The sequence below is a fragment of the Lepidochelys olivacea genome, assembly GCF_965140295.1.
Source record: "Lepidochelys olivacea isolate rLepOli2 genome assembly, chromosome: 6".
NCBI lineage: Eukaryota > Metazoa > Chordata > Testudines > Cheloniidae > Lepidochelys > Lepidochelys olivacea.
Window position 1 is genome coordinate 96,994,285 of NC_140416.1, and position 16,797 is coordinate 97,011,081.

Here is a 16,797-nt window from a genome sequence, read left to right on the forward strand (position 1 = left end):
AGCTACAACTCCCTAGCATACTTCCCCATTGCCTCTTCCCAACACCTTCTTTATCCTCACCATAGGACCTTCCTCCTGGTGTCTGATAATGCTTGTACTCCTCAGTCCTCCAACAGTATGCGTTCTTACTCTCAGCTCCTAGCGCCTCTTGCTCCCAGCTCCTCACACATGCACACCACAAACTGAAGTGAGCTCCTTTTTAAACCCAGGTGCCCTGATTAGCCTGCCTTAATTGATTCTAGCAGCTTCCTGATTGGCTGCAGGTGTTCTAATCAGCCTGTCTGTCTTAATTGTCTCCAGAAGGTTCCTGATTGTTCTGGAATGTTCCCTGTTACCTTACCCAGGGAAAAGAGACCTACTTAGCCTGGGGCTGATATATCTGCCTTCTGTTACTCTCCTATAGCCATCCGGCCCGACCCTGTCACATATATTATGTAATATATTTAGGTTGACAGCATACTTTTTAAACTCCTCTTTCCAATCTCCCTTTCCATGTTACTGTACTCTCCAGTGACTTTTTTTTTTTAATGTGACTTGAAAAATAAGTATTAAAAAAAAAAAACTGAGTGGGGAATTTGACTTTTCTCCTTCCTCTTCCTTCCTGTCTACCCCCTCTTCCCCCCCTCCCCAAATCTGTGTGGCCCTATCAAAGGAAATTCTTAGTCATAACAATACATTTCCAATTTTGATAGCTCTAGTTATTTATGTTTGGAGAAAAGCCACTATGTATCTAGTCTCTTGGACTGTTAAATAGATTTACTGTAGTTAGATGATTCTGGTGCTTAAATGGAAGATAATTGATGTTCCTCTTGTTAAAATACAGTAATTAGTTTGTATGTTGAAAGGCAGAAGGAAAGTGGACATAAGTGATCACTCAAAAGGTTAAATATTAGCTCAGTGGACAACAGGAAGGATGGTCTTTTAGATTATGGCAGAGGAACAGAAGTCAGGAGATCTGGGTTTCATTCCTGACTCTACCATAAACACCTTGGGTAACTTTGGGAGAATTACTTAATCTCATTCTGCCTTCATTTCACCACTGATTAAAATGGAGATAATGTTTGCCCTACTTAACAGGATTGTGGAGACATAATTCACTAACGTTTTGTAATGTGCTTTGTGATAATCTTGGAACATGCCAAAGAAATGAACAGTACTGTTAATGAACTCCTGATTGAATAAGTCATTTACTAGTTCCAAAGAGCACACTATCCTCTTCTACTTGGCTGGAAGTTTGGAATCTGTTCTTAAAGTGTTTGGTGGTGGATAACTAGGATGGAAGAATGGAATGTTTCCTCAAGGCATCCTGGGGCACACAAGAAATTTGTTTATATAAATATATATCCTTTGTAATATGTAAATATGGCCTGACTTCCAACTGTGGTGTGCGATGGGCTTTAAGCAATATCTAGATGCGTAATTGAAAGATTTCATATTATTTGTTTTCAGTAACATGAATGTTAAGTATAGCAAGGTAAGTAAGAATATATATATCAAACTTGGACTGCTGCAGCCACGTGCCCAATATACGTACGGAATTACTTACTTGTTATATGGTACAGTGACTTTGGGAGCTACAAAACTAAAGCTGCTTATTTGAAGTAAATTCCTTTTTTTTGTTTTTGTTTTGCAGCAAATGGTCAGCAGAAACCTCAGGCCGCAGCCATGCTATGCCTCACATTAAGACTTACATGAGGCCATCTCCTGACTTCCAGAAGATTGCGTGGTTTTTAGTTACAAGGTAAATGAACTATACATTCCTAATTCCTGCGAACAAAGGCTGCAGACCATATTTACATGATGGAGGACTTTCTGTCTTGGGAAGCAATAACTCTGGAAAAAGATTTGGGGGTTGTGGTAGATAATCAGTTGAATGTGACCTCCCAGTGTGACCCTGTGGCCAAAAGGGCTTATGCAGTTCTTGGGCTCATATACAGAGGAATCTCCAGTAGGAGTAGGGAAGTTATTTTACCTCTGTATTTGGCAGGCTTCAGGAATACTGTGTCCCATTCTGGTGTCCACAGTTCAAGAAGGATGTTGATAAATTGGAGAGGGTTCAGAGAAAACCATCAAGAATGATTAAAGGATTAGAAAACATGCCTCACAGTGGTGGACTCAAAGAACTCAGTCTATTTAGCTTAACAAAGAGAAGATTAAGGGGTGACTTGATTACTATAAGTGCCTACATGGGGAACAAATATTTAATAATGGGCTCTTCCATCTAGCAGAGAAAGGTATAACATGATCCAGTGATTGGAAGTCAAAGCTAGACAAATTTAGACTAGAAATAAGATGTACATTTTTAAACAGCAAGAGTAATTAACCGTTGGACCAATTTACCAAGAGTCATGGCAGATTCTCCAGCACTGGCAATTTTTAAATCAAGATAGGTTCTAGGCATTTGATGTGGGAAGTTCTGTGGCCTGTATTATATAGGAAGTCAGACTAGATGATTATAATTGTCCCTTCAGGCCTTGGAATCCATATATCTATAATTAAAGCTAATCTTTAATGTATGGAGATTTCATTTTTCTTAGGGCCAGGTCAACTATCTTTATAATCTTTTTGGTATTTAGAAAAGCAATAATATGAAAAGTTGTAGATAGAGTCCACCTTGTTTTGATCCATTTAAGGTTTCTTCTGTGCATTTATGGAAGACTTTTCGTAATCTCTCATAAATCTGTTCTCACTGAGTTCAGTAAGAGTTTTGTTGTTGCTATTGGGTAGAAACAGGATCAGGCCCAAAGAGCAGAAATGAATGAATGAATCACCACTCACTTTTTTTTTTTTTTTTTTTTTAGTAAGTGTTTAAGTACTAAAAATCAGTAAATTGCACCTTGTGACAACTTAGGTGCATAAGAGATGCTTTGAAATATTTAAGACTGACTATGCAAACACATTTTGTCACAAAAAATATATTAAATCAAAGTACCATGTAAAAAAAGATGTCTAGAAGGGATGCTAGAAATGTTTGAAACAATCCCTTGAACAATTTGTAGGCCTATATACAAGTTAATAGAATAAATTCATTGCTATGGTGTACATCCATGATACTTTCCTATAAACATATTTATTATTATTCATGCTTATTACAATAGTGCCAAAGGGCCAACCAAGAGTGATACTCCATTGTGGTAGGCATCGTACAATCACACATTTTTGGAAATTTAAATGTCAACAACTCATTTTTGTTGTGTTACCATTTAATTAAATGAAAAATCACTTGCCTTAAAGATTTCAGAGTAACAGCCGTGTTAGTCTGTCTTTGCAAAAAGAAAAGGAGTACTTGTGGCACCTTAGAGACTAACCAATTTATTTGAGCATGAGCTTTCGTGAGCTACAGCTCACTTCATCGGATGCATACCGTGGAAACTGCAGTAGACATTATATACACACAGAGACCATGAAACAATACCTCCTCCCACCCCACTGTCCTGCTGGTAATAGCTTATCCAAAGTGACCACTCTCTTCACAATGTGTATGATAATCAAGGTGGGTCATTTCCAGCACAAATCCAGGTTCTCTCACTGCCTCACCCCCCTCCAAAAACCACACACACAAACTCACTCTCCTGCTGGTAATAGCTTATCAAAAGTGACCACTCTCCCTACAATGTGCATGATAATCAAGGTGGGCCACTTAAAGAGCCACTGATGCCTCTCATAGGTAAATTTTAATCTGTATAGAAACAATTCTGCTGCAGCTGTATTTTTCTGCCTCTATCCAGACTGGTAAAAATGGCTAGGTGACTAGGATGCGCAGAGGAGCTAGTGTCTCTTTTCACCCTCTTCTGTAAAAGCCCAGCTTCTCCTCTCCATGAGACAGGTGGTCTGGTTTGACAGACTCTAACATGCTAAATAATGATGCAGGGCTCCTCTGATGTTAAATATCATTTGTATTGTGGTAGCATATAGAGGTCCCAATCCAGGTTGGAGACCCATTGTGCTAGGCACTGTATAAACATATAACAAGAAGATTATCCCTGCCCTAAAGAACTTGGAATCTAAGATAACAGGTGGAGGCAGTAAACAGATGAGGGAGGGGTGAGGTGAACAACGTAACAAGAAGACTATTAAGAGCTATGTATTATTATTTTAATGATCAGAATGAGAAGCAGCTGTGAGTTAGCTTTATATCTGGGGTATGAACTATGCATGTTATGGGCCTTCATTTCACCAAGGCTTTGATCCATAGAATGACCAATATCCAAAGTATTGTCAGTGGAAAATGTGAAAAGAAATACAGTAACTTATTTAACTCAGTGGGAGGAGAGGCAGAATTTTGTGCTGAATTTCTTGCCTGAACAGAAGCATCCTGTTGTAATGTTTGTACAAGGTTTTGCAAATGTTAAGTGCAACGGTCTGTGCACTAGGTATCATCACCCAGGGACATTCTGAAGTCAGCACTTGCTTTTTTTGTGGTGGCTAGAGCTGAGAGTCTTTTTTTTTTTTTCCCTTGTGTACGTAGTTCACCTGATGAATTGCATGGAAGTCTCCCACCCAAGCTTTTGTCTTTCCAGTTTGTTTCAATTACTTCTATCTTCTTGAACAGATGACCCTTATCACAAGTAAATAATTTCTGTTAACATAAAAATAGGCTGCCCTGCTGCTCAGAACAAATTTTTGACTTATCTAGGAAAGCAATTGGTGGTATATGAGCATATGCTGAAGTTGTCAAAAATCCCAGACCTAATAATAATACTTTGTTCTTCTGTAGCATCTCCTATTTACAATTTACAAACATTAAACTTCACAACACCCCTGAAGGTGAGTATTATCTCCAGTTTACAGATGGGAAAACAGATGCTAAATGACTTGTCCAAAGTCACATGAATTAGGAGCAGAGCTCAAATTTTCTAGTTCATTGTATTTAATTCTTTCATGATCTATAGTCAGAGTTGCTAGAAACCCTTCTTAATGTTGATCCAGGGTGGGCTTTGGGGGTTTATTTTTCTTCCTTGGATGGTGAGATGTCTGTTAAGCTCTCCCAATGGAAGTGATGAAAGCTGCAACATTTTGGACTTCAAAAGCAAACTGGCCAAAGAACTACAAAATGCACTGTTGGGAACAATCCTGCACTAGCAGAGAGATGGACTAGATAGCCCTAACAGGTTTCTTCTCATTTCTGCACCAACAACTTGCATCTGATTTATGCAAGAACACTTGCTGAAGAACTCTTAATCTTAAAATGGCAAATGGCTGTTTAAGCCATGAGCTCATGTAACTTCTACTCTGAGAGTTTATTATTTTCTGCCTGATGACCATGAAAAGTCAGCCATCTCATTCACAGATAAAGGGAGGCTATTAAACTCTTGGAGTCTCTAACTGCCTTTTTTAAAAATTTCAGTGATTTGTGTTGAGAAGTAATGATAGTTCAGCTCTATGATAAGAAAATATTCTGAGTTCTTTATTTATTCATTCATCTTTCATTAAAGGAATTGCATGAATTCACCACTCCATATGCAATAGTTTATGCAAAAAACTTATCTAGTCTCTGACTCCCACTACAGTATGTTTTCGGAGGCTTTGTGTTGCATAGTTGCCATAGCTACTGCATCACTGGGCAGTGAAAAATTCCGTAGAGAAACCCTGCCCTTTGAATGAATCTCATTTTAATTGAGTACTTTAATTGTATTGGTTTTTTGTTTCTCTCCAGCTGAAAATGGAATGTTACATATTGTACAGCAATATAGAAAGTCCCTTAGTTTTATGAAAGAAAAGGAGTACTTGTGGCACCTTAGAGACTAACCAATTTATTAGAGCATAAGCTTTCGTGAGCTACAGCTCACTTCCTCAGATGCATATCGTGGAAACTGCAGCAGGCTTTATATATACACAGAGAATATGAAACAATACCTCCTCCCACCCCACTGTCCTGCTGGTAATAGCTTATCTAAAGTGATCATCAGGTGGGCCATTTCCAGCACAAATCCAGGTTTTCTCACCCTCCACCCCCCCCCCCCCACAAATTCACTCTCCTGCTGGTGATAGCCCATCCAAAGTGACAACTCTTTACACAATGTGCATGACAATCAAGTTGGGCCCTTGATGGTCATGCACATTGTGTAAAGAGTTGTCACTTTGGATGGGCTATCACCAGCAGGAGAGTGAATTTGTGGGGGGGGGGGTGGAGGGTGAGAAAACCTGGATTTGTGCTGGAAATGGCCCACCTGATGATCACTTTAGATAAGCTATTACCAGCAGGACAGTGGGGTGGGAGGAGGTATTGTTTCATATTCTCTGTGTATATATAAAGCCTGCTGCAGTTTCCATGATATGCATCTGATGAAGTGAGCTGTAGCTCACGAAAGCTTATGCTCTAATAAATTGGTTAGTCTCTAAGGTGCCACAAGTACTCCTTTTCTTTTTGCGAATACAGACTAACACGGCTGTTACTCTGAAACCTTAGTTTTATGAATCCCAAATGGATTATTGCTGTGTAAATACTTATTAATGTGGTATAGAACCTAGGAGTGACTTTGCATTCTCTTTCAGTCCTGTCAAATCTGTAGCTAGATCTAGACTCTGGTTTGACTGTTGATTGCTCTATTTTTTTCTAAATTTGTGGGTACTTCTGAATAATGGCATTAGTTTGAACCTCTCGTAGTGCAATCCATGGCTGTGTAAAATTCCCACACAGCTCTGCCGTTGCAATTCAGTCCTGACATACACCCCACCTCCTGTTCTAATCCTGGACATCTCTGGAGGCAGCTAATCTTATTCAGTTGTTTATCTTTGTGATGTGTACAACTAGAATGAGGATTTATTTCAATGTTTTAGATTGACAATTTAGCTCAATGTCTAAGGGTAGGTCTATACTACCCTCCGGATCGGCAGGTAGCGATCGATATATTGGGGGTAGATTTATTGCGTCTCATCTAGATGCGATAAATCGATCCCCAAGCGCTCTCCTGCTGACTCTGGAACTCCAGCACCATGAGAGGCGCAAGTGGAGTCGACAGGGGAGCGGCAGCAGTTGACTCACCGCCGTGAAGGTGCCGTGGTAAGTCGATCTAGGTACGTCGACTTCAGCTATGCTATTCTTGTAGCTGAAGTTGCATACCTTACATCGATGACACCACCACGCCCCCCCCCCACCCCACCCTGGTGTAGACCAGGGCTAATTCCCAGCCATGCCCCAAAATTGCAGTTGGTTTCTGGAGAGATTGTCTCTTCAGCTCCACTTCCTCTTTGGAGGCATTTGCAGCAGTTGTTATCCCTGCAATTTTCAAGGAGCAAACGAGGCTGAGAAAAGTCAGAGGCAAAAGGAAGGGTTCATGGGTATATCTGCACTGCAGCTGGGAGGAGTCTTTCCCAGCTCAGGTAGATGTACACATGATTGCTACTTTTAGCTTTCTAGCTCAAGCAGAGCAATGTGGCCCTGGTGGTGCGGGCAGGTACCCAGCAGATTGGGTGTGACTGTAGCTAAGCCAAGCCTCCACAGCCACACTATTATTTTTAGTGCATGGGCTAGTGTAGCACTGGCATGTGTTTTCTGCCCAAGCTGGAAATTACACCTCCCATCTGCAGTGTAGGCTCAACTTCTTCCCCATCAAATGTTTTGTTGGGGAGCTTGGCTGGCTCTGTGGGCAGAACAGAGTTTTCCTTGCAGTCCAGTCAGGACAAGCGCACCTTGAGAGCAGGAAGGAAGCAGACAGGATTGGAAAAGAGCTGGCTCCAGGGAAGACAGCTCACTTTCACTCTATACCATGAGGGGAGTGACGCCAGAAGGGCAGTGCACCAAATGGAAGATAATGCCCGAGTCTCTCTAGCCTGCCCCAGCAGCCACATCTCTGATCACAGAACTGAGCCATCTCCTTCCCTTCCCTTCGGGTTGTGGATGGAAGGTACCGGACACAGCATGAACGTTGCCAGGGCTAGACTGAGGCCTATGGTCCATTTCACAGCAGCCTCCCTCTTCCTCATCCCTACTGGGGTCCCTATGGTGGCACACATAGATCTTATACAATGAAAAGGGGATCGAGCTCATCCTGGAGACCCAGAAAGGACCCACCTGGGGAAGAGAAGACAAATAAGCCCAGGCACTTTGAAGATTGCCACTTGAAGTATATTTGCAGCAGTCTCTGAGTCCAATTTTACTCCTCCCTCTGAAGCGGGGTTGTGGGGACAAACTCCAAAAGGGGAAATAAATGAATAAGAAAATTAGTGCCTGGTTCCCTTGCTCACCTTCATAAAGTACAGCATGGGAGAGGAATGCAGAAAAGATCCTGGCCTCTGTTTTATAAGGCCAGATGGTTCCTCAGTGTGCACCAGTCAGAATTTAATCTGATAGCCACATTTATCTTTAATAGAGATATTTTCCCTTGTGGTCAGGGAATCAGCATTTCTAAACAGGGTAAACTTTTTATCTGAAAGAGTGGCCTCCTCACAGGCATCCAAGTCCCAGCAGGCATCATTTCGGCCCCCTCCTTTGGACCTAAAAACTCAGGAGGTATCAGGGCAACAAAAATAATTTATGAACTGTCATCTGACACTCGACGTGCCTGCACATGATTTCACAAGCATTGCTAACATGAGTGACCTGTACTACATGTGTGGTTCCTCTCAACCTAAAAATCACAAGACCTGAGGTCTTGTCCCTGGAAAGGAAGGGGTTAAAGGGAACGGGATTCAGATTGGTTTCATGCAAGTATATGGGGCTTTGGTCTCTGAGATCAGATGCTCATACAAATCAATTCCCAGCTATTTTAGTGATTAATGGAAAGCTAAGACTGTTCAGTCATCAAAAAAGTTGTCTTGCATCCTGACTCCTGTCAGACGCTATAGAAAGGATTCAGAGTAGCAGCCATGTTAGACTGTATTCGCAAAAAGAAAAGGAGTACTTGTGGCACCTTAGAGACTAATAAATAAATTGGTTAGCCTCTAAGGTGCCACTAGTACTCCTTTTTTCTTTTTATAGAAAGGAATAGAGGTCATGTGGAAAATTGAAGCAGTCTGTGAAATACTACAGAAGAAAACTCCTTGTCGCAAGTGATAACTAGAACACTTGCGGCGCCAGTATCAGGCCTCTGTTGCTTCAGAGCTATCTGCAGGTCTCCCAACCAGCCCTATGTGCAGTTAGACTCTCTCTCCCTGCCCCCTCCCCTCCCCGGCCCAGACACCCACACCCCTTACCTCCCAGAGGCCAGGGAGAAACAGCCCAGTGCTGAGCCCCGGGCTTGCATGGAGTTTTCTGCTCACTACCACCTCTTTGCTTTAGGGAGTGCTGGGAACTCCAGCTGCTGGGAGCCTTCCAGTTTCCTCCTTCCCCTCCCCCTCCCCCCGGCCTTGTTTTCTATTTGCAAGCTGGGCTCTGCCAGGTCCAGCAGCCCCTAGTGGTGGCTAACGTCTCTGGAGCCCATTTCTGTGGGAGGGAAAAGGGAAATTCTGCACACACATTGATTTCTGCATGGCACAGAATTCCCTCAGGAGTGTAAAGTGCCCTGTGGCTCATGTGGCAGGACCTCACATGTAAAATAGTGAATGGCATCTTGCAAATATAGGCAAGGTACCTGCTATATGTCCTCCCACCTTTTCTATTGCTCCTCAGGGTATCTCAAAAGATAACCAAGAGTATGGCAGTTGTCAGGTGTCACCTGTGTATGGTGCTCTGCTCTATCCAATGTTGTTAACAGTCGGCTACGTGTGTTCTCCCTGTGTGCTGTCCCAGCTCTGCGCAGATAGCTGGCACATCAGATCTTGAGCAAACCGCTCAATGACCACAGACTCCAAACGAAACACAGTCTCTAGCTCCGCGGATCAGATGTCTACAGTTCTGCTAGTACATATATGCTCCCTATCAATGGACCGGCTCAGTCAGTGGCGGGATTTACCACTGCCCCCTAGGCCAGACAAAGCCAATTCCTCAGGGGTGCATTCTTATACGCAGGTACGAACAAGTTACACCTCACTACTGATGTATCGAGGTACAACCCCTCTACGTATTAGGGTGCCGCCTCTCAGCTGGTACATATTGGTTTGAACAAAACAACTCTATCCAACATATCCTTTTGACCCTGTCTTTGGGATGGGTCAGCATGTTCCTTGTTATCTGTGTGGAATGTACTAGTATCAGAGTGTTCTTGGTACCATCCTGGCACATATTTATATCTTTAGTGTCCAGTACCTTTTAGGTATGTGTGTGTTTGCAACATCAGCCCTTTCCTTGCCAGACTCTGGACAGGGCCTGTCTCTTGCTCGCAGCTTAACTTTGCTTTATGTTAACAAAGCCTTGACCATTACTTTGGTTCAGGCCTTAGTACCGGGCCTCTGATACAAGGATTTATGTTTCAGGGCCTCATCTTACTACAGCAGTGGCACTATTTATCCCTTTCTGACTCAAGGCTATGGCTATCAACATAGCATTGTAGTGTTGCATGACCTCATCATCGCCTTTTTGGTGGATCAGCACAAAGAGGTCGAGACCCAGGAGCTCAGTAAACAGAACATGTATATATTACTGGAAGAGGGTACAGAAGCAATTCCTCTCATGCTGTAAACTCCAAAACACTTTCTTTCCCCAGGCAGGAATCCACATCCTCTAGGGGCTGTCTGTTGATATTGGTTGATGTGCCCCAAATGCAGACCCAACCAGCACAGTAACTTAGTTACTGTATCTTTGGATGTTTTTATCTGACAGGGTTGGTCTGCTATTGCATGACTAGTCCTCCATCCAGGACCACACATGTTTAAAAATGAATATTTGGATGAAGTGACTTTTGGGGTCCATGAGAGCAATAGGAGAAATCAATAAATAGAACTTACTCTGCTGGCTGTCCGGTCCATAATTAGGTACCGTTTAAAACCCATTAAACATAGCTTTGAATGACTGTAGCCCTAGGAGGGCTTTATCATGGATTTGAGTGTCTATATCTCTCTGTGCTTCAGGTTCTCCATCTGTAAAATGGAGAGAATGATATAGTACTGACCTCTTCTGTAAAGCAGTTTGAGTTCTATAGATGAAAAGCATTGTATAAGAGCTAGATGATGATGCTGTTGTTCAATAAGGGCTTCTTCCTATTTGAGTTTGCTTCATTAATGGATCTATAACCCACGCTATCATGTGGCAAATGAAATTGAGTTTGTCGCCTATAAGGACACCTGAGATGTAATCCTGGCTCTTTCACTGACTTGCTCTGTGACTTCGGGCAAATCACTTAACCTCTGTACACTTAACATCTGTGCAGTTTCTCCATCTGAATACTAGGTATACTTCCACAGAACGGTGTTGTGAGGCTTAATCAATACATATCAAGTGCTTTGAGATCCTCAGATAGGAAACACAACATTAGTGCAAAATTTTTTTTAAAAAAGTACAGTGCTAAGATTTCATTTCAGGATCAAGTAGGAATAGAAGCTGGGATGTAAGAGTGTTTGTCTGAACATTGCTAATTGGTGATTGGTAAACAAGGTAAGTTATGAGAAATCTGTGTGTGTTAGTAACTAACAAAACACTATCGTTTACAACTGACTGCATGCATGTGGTAGAACTGTTATGGTTGCCTAGCAATCAGCAGGATATATATTGTGGAGCAAAGAAATGTGGCTGAGCAAAAACATTAGTATAGTTTTCAGATGGGTGAGAAAGATGCATTATCCACCGAAGTGTTCAGACTCCTGTTGAAGTGCCTTTGTAAAGGGTGTAAGGAATTAAATAAGTTATGGCTGCACTGTTATCTAATTTTAATTCATAGATATTTAGGTCAGAAGGGACCATTATGATCATCTAGTCTGACGTCCTGCACAACACAGGCCACAATTTCACCCACCACTCCTCCAAAAAACCTCACACACCTATATCTGTGCTATTGAAGTCCTCAAATCGTAGTTTAAAGACTTCAAGGAGCAGAGAATCCTCCAGCAAGTGACCCATGCCACCAAGGAAAGTGAAAAACCTCCAGGGCCTCTTCCAATCTGCCCTGGAGGAAAATTCCTTCCCGACCCCAAATATGGCGATCAGCTAAACCCTGAGCATATGGGCAAGATTCATCAGCCAGATACTACAGAAAATTCTTTCCTGGGTAACTCGGATCCCACCCCATCTAATATCCCATCACAGGCCATTGGGCCTATTTACCATGAATATTTAATTACCAAAACCATGTTATCCCATCATACCATCTTCTCCATAAACTTATCTAGTTTAATCTTAAAGCCAGATAGATCTTTTGCCCCCCCTGCTTCCCTTGGAAGGCTATTCCAAAACTTCACTCCTCTGATGGTTAGAAACCTTCGTCTAATTTCTAGTCTAAATTTCCTGGTGGCCAGTTTATATCCATTTGTTCTTGTGTCCACATTAGTACTGAGCTTAAATAATTCCTCTCCCTCTCCGGTATTTATCCCTCTGATATATTTATAGAGAGCAATCATATCTCACCTCAACCTTCTTTTAGTTAGGCTAAACAAGTCAAGCTCCTTTCATAAGACAAGTTTTCCATTCCTCGGATCATCCTAGTAGCCCTTCTCTGTAACTGTTCCAGTTTGAATTCATCCTTCTTAAACATGGGAGACCAGAACTGCACACAGTATTCCAGGTGAGGTCTCACCAGTGCCTTGTATAACGGTACTAAAACCTCCTTATCCCTACTGGAAATACCTCTCCTGATGCATCCCAAGACCGCATTAGCTTTTTTCACGGCCATATCACATTGGCGGCTCATAGTCATCCTATGATCAACCAATACTCCGAGGTCCTTTTCCTCCTCCGTTATTTCTAATTGATGCGTCCATAGCTTATAACTAAAATTTTTGTTGTTAATCCCTAATTAAGCAGTTATGGACAAATTCAGCAAGCTGTGTGTGGGCATCAGCTGTGCCTCTGGGTACTATATAGCAGAACAATATCTGAACATTATTAAATACTGTAATGGAGTTCAATAGTGCTACTTAAATTAGCCAGATCTGAGGGTCTTACAAGTCTAAATCTAGATATATATAATTTTCTAAATAAAAATTGCTGGATATAATTTAGTTTTCATTGTTCGGTATGTGTTTCTCAGTCTTGAGATGTGCCCTTTAGGTAATAAGATCCCCTGTTGAAATACTATTTTATCCTTTCTTAAAGCAGCACTTGGCAAATTAAAGAGAGGAATTTAAATCTCTTAGCAAGACAGAAAAAATGCAGTGTTGAGTACTAAACTATAACAGTCCAGTATCTCATTGTTGGGAAGCTTTTCCTGATATTTAGCCTAAAATGTCCTATTCGCAATTTCTTCCAAAGATTTCTAGTGATACACCCGTGTACAATGCTAAATAATTTGTCTCCCTCTTGGGAGTATTATCCCTTCAAATAGTTGTAGAATTCGTCATAGCTAGTCTTTGCAGACCCCAAATCAGGACCTTGTGCTTTCTGTGATTCCGTGCTGCAGTGTGTGCTACGGAATTCACCCCATACCACAGAGTTGTCTCGGAATATAAGCTTCAATTTAAAATAAATGTTGCTAACTGTTATGGTTGTAAAGAAAATCTTGAGAATGTGAGTCGAGCATAAATCATTACAGTGATGTCACTCTGGTCCAAGATTAGGACTCCTAGGCACTACTACAATACAAATAATAAATTATAATGTTGCCCCATGGCCCAAGCAGTTAGCCAGTATTTGGTGTCTTGACAGGTTGCTTGGGTTAGGAGCAAAAATTGATAAGACTCGGGTACATTCTTTGGTGCAATCCTGTTTGTTTAAAAAAGAATGTACACACAGACAGTCCTGAACACAGTAGAAACAAACAGGAAAAAGTCAGAAATCCAAGTCTGCTGTTTCCGTGAGAACTTTGTCCAAAAGATGATCTGTCTGTCTCTTGGCTTCCTCATAGGACCACACACCACTGCCTCTCCTGCTGTTTGCTTACTTTTTACCTGGCTCTCTAGATTCTTTTCCATACTGTAATGAGACGAGACTCAGTGTGGTGCCTCCTGCGGGTTATCCTGGGAATTAGCTCAATTTCAGCCCAGAGTGCCCTCTGCAGGCCAGTGGCTCACGTGCCTCAGGCCCCGTGTCCTGCCTGGACCCCAGTGCCCTTTACCTCGGGGTTCTGCCTCTGCAGTACCCCCTGCTCAAGGTCTCCCCTCCCAGGGGAACCCCCACCCTCTAAACGCACCTTGCCTCAGTGGCTACTGCCAGTCATCATCCAGCCCCTGCTCACTGGGGCAGACTGCAGTCTGTAAACCACTCATCATTGGCAATCGGACCTGCTGCCTCTGCCTAATCCAGGCTGCACCCTTGCAACCCCAGTACCCTTTTTGGCCTTTGACAAGGCCCACAGCCTGGGGATTTGCCAGGATAGAGCTCCCCAGCACTGCTCTGTCCCAAGTACCCTTCTCTATCAAGAGCTAGAGAGAGACTGACTCAGCTGATGGTTCACAGCCCTTTTATAGGGCCAGCTGTCTCCTATTTGGGTGTGGCTTTTAACCCTTTCAGGGCCGGAGCGGGGTGAGAAGAGAGCTTTTCAGTGCTGTCAGTGAGGTTTTCCTGAGCACTAAATTTGCTTAAACTCCTTTTTAAAAAGAAATAGGTGGAAATTGGTACAAACTTTTACATTGGAAACTTGCTGATGTTGGACCAAATCCTCAGCTAATGTGTAATATTTGGATTTCTCTGTAAAAGTAGCCTAAAATGAGCTGCTGGAAGCATGTCCAAGCATTCAGCAGAAATCCTCTTAACAATGGAATAATGAATCTTAATTAGTAACTTATTCCTATGTTAATGTCTATGGAAAATTAGACTGTAAGGGAGGCTGCAACAACTCTTAAGAGCTTGATTGATGTATTTGGGTTAGAGAAATAGCAGTACAGCCTTTACCATACCATAGAAAAGCCTTTTTCTCATTGACTCATATGCCTGGTCTACACTACAGAGTCAGGTCAACATAAAACAGCTTAGGTCAATCTAATTCTGTAAGCATCTATACTAAAATGTTGCTTCTGCCGATGTCACTCGCTTAACTCCACCTCTCTGAGATGCATAGCATTTAGGTCGACATACTTAGGTCAACGCAGTGTCAGACACTGCATTACTTACCTCCTGGAGGCCACTAAAGTTGATGTATCTCACAATGCCTCACTGTGACCGCTCTGGTCACCATTTTGAACTCCACTGCCTGGCGGCCAGGTACAGACCTCTTCCCTTTGTAAAGCCCCAGTGAAATTCCATTTCCTGTTTGCTCCTCACTCTGCAGCTCATAGAGAACTACATTCTATGGCCTCCCTACTTTCCTGCCTCAATTCCATGTGGCATCCAGGGCCGCTGCACTTCCCCTACCACTCCATCATGGGGGACAGTACAGACAATCACAGTTGCACATACACCAACCGTGTCTCTCAAAGGCCAGTGTATGTATTTGTGAAATGAAAATGACTGTTCTTTCCCCTTCGTAGGTTCTTTTCCCTGTATCTATAAACTTTCATTCAGTTATAAATATGTTATAAATAATCTGATGAGGTTCAATAAGGATAAGTGCAGGGTCCTGCACTTAGGACGGAAGAACCCAATGCACAACTACAGACTAGGGACCGAATGGCTAGGCAGCAGTTCTGCGGAAAAGGACCTAGGGGTGACAGTGGACGAGAAGCTGGATATGAGTCAGCAGTGTGCCCTTGTTGCCAAGAAGGCCAATGGCATTTTGGGATGTATAAGTAGGGGCATAGCGAGCAGATCGAGGGACGTGATCGTTCCCCTCTATTCGACATTGGTGAGGCCTCATCTGGAGTACTGTGTCCAGTTTTGGGGCCCACACTTCAAGAAGGATGTGGATAAATTGGAGAGAGTCCAGCGAAGGGCAACAAAAATGATTAGGGGACTGGAACACATGAGTTATGAGGAGAGGCTGAGGGAGCTGGGATTGTTTAGCCTGCAGAAGAGAAGAATGAGGGGGGATTTGATAGCTGCTTTCAACTACCTGAAAGGGGGTTCCAAAGAGGATGGCTCTAGACTGTTCTCAGTGGTAGCAGATGACAGAACGAGGAGTAATGGTCTCAAGTTGCAGTGGGGGAGGTTTAGATTGGATATTAGGAAAAACTTTTTCACTAAGAGGGTGGTGAAACACTGGAATGCGTTACCTAGGGAGGTGGTAGAATCTCCTTCCTTAGAGGTTTTTAAGGTCAGGCTTGACAAAGCCCTGGCTGGGATGATTTAACTGGGAATTGGTCCTGCTTCGAGCAGGGGGTTGGACTAGATGACCTTCTGGGGTCCCTTCCAACCCTGATATTCTATGATTCTATGATTCTATGTCTTCATTTTTATTCACAACATATGCTGGTTGTCGCTGACATCGTTCTTAGATAATAGCAATAGGTGTATTGGCAATGTTCTAGTACTACACATAGCACTCATTACAAGGTTCATACTGGAGTGCAAAAAACCAAAGCCAGCATTGCTGTGGCTCACTCTTAAAATGGTCTTTCAAAGCCTCCCGGAGCCGCATGGCTTCCTGTTGAGCTCTTCTTATAGTTCTGGTATTTGGCTGCTCAAAAACAGCAGACAGCCTTTCCACCTCCACCTCCACCCCAGCAGAAACTTTTCCCCCTTTGCCTGCTGTGTGCTTCATAATCTGTGAAGTAGCTATAATTGGGATTTTTTTTTCACTGAGATCTAATCTTGTGAGTAGATAGTGCCAGAGACCTTCTAAATGGCCAAAGGCACATTCAACTGTCATTCTGCACCCACTGAGCCTGTAGTTGAAGCACTCCTTGCTCCTGTTGAGGTGGCCTGTGTACAACTTCATGAGCCATGGGAGTGAGAGAGAGGCTGGGTCTCCCAGGATCACTATTGGCATTTCAGCATCCCCAGTGCTATACCTCTGG

General features: G+C 42.7%; 1 protein-coding gene across 1 annotated transcript in view; it reads left to right on the plus strand.

Moving 5' to 3' along the window:
- The window catches only part of TDP1 (tyrosyl-DNA phosphodiesterase 1), a 113,960-nt gene that overhangs the window by 32,812 nt on the left and 64,351 nt on the right, over positions 1–16,797 (plus strand). The window contains exon 13 of the mRNA XM_084631324.1: positions 1,634–1,741. Coding sequence (XP_084487450.1) covers positions 1,634–1,741 — 108 coding nt within the window. The remainder of the gene's footprint in view (positions 1–1,633; positions 1,742–16,797) is intronic.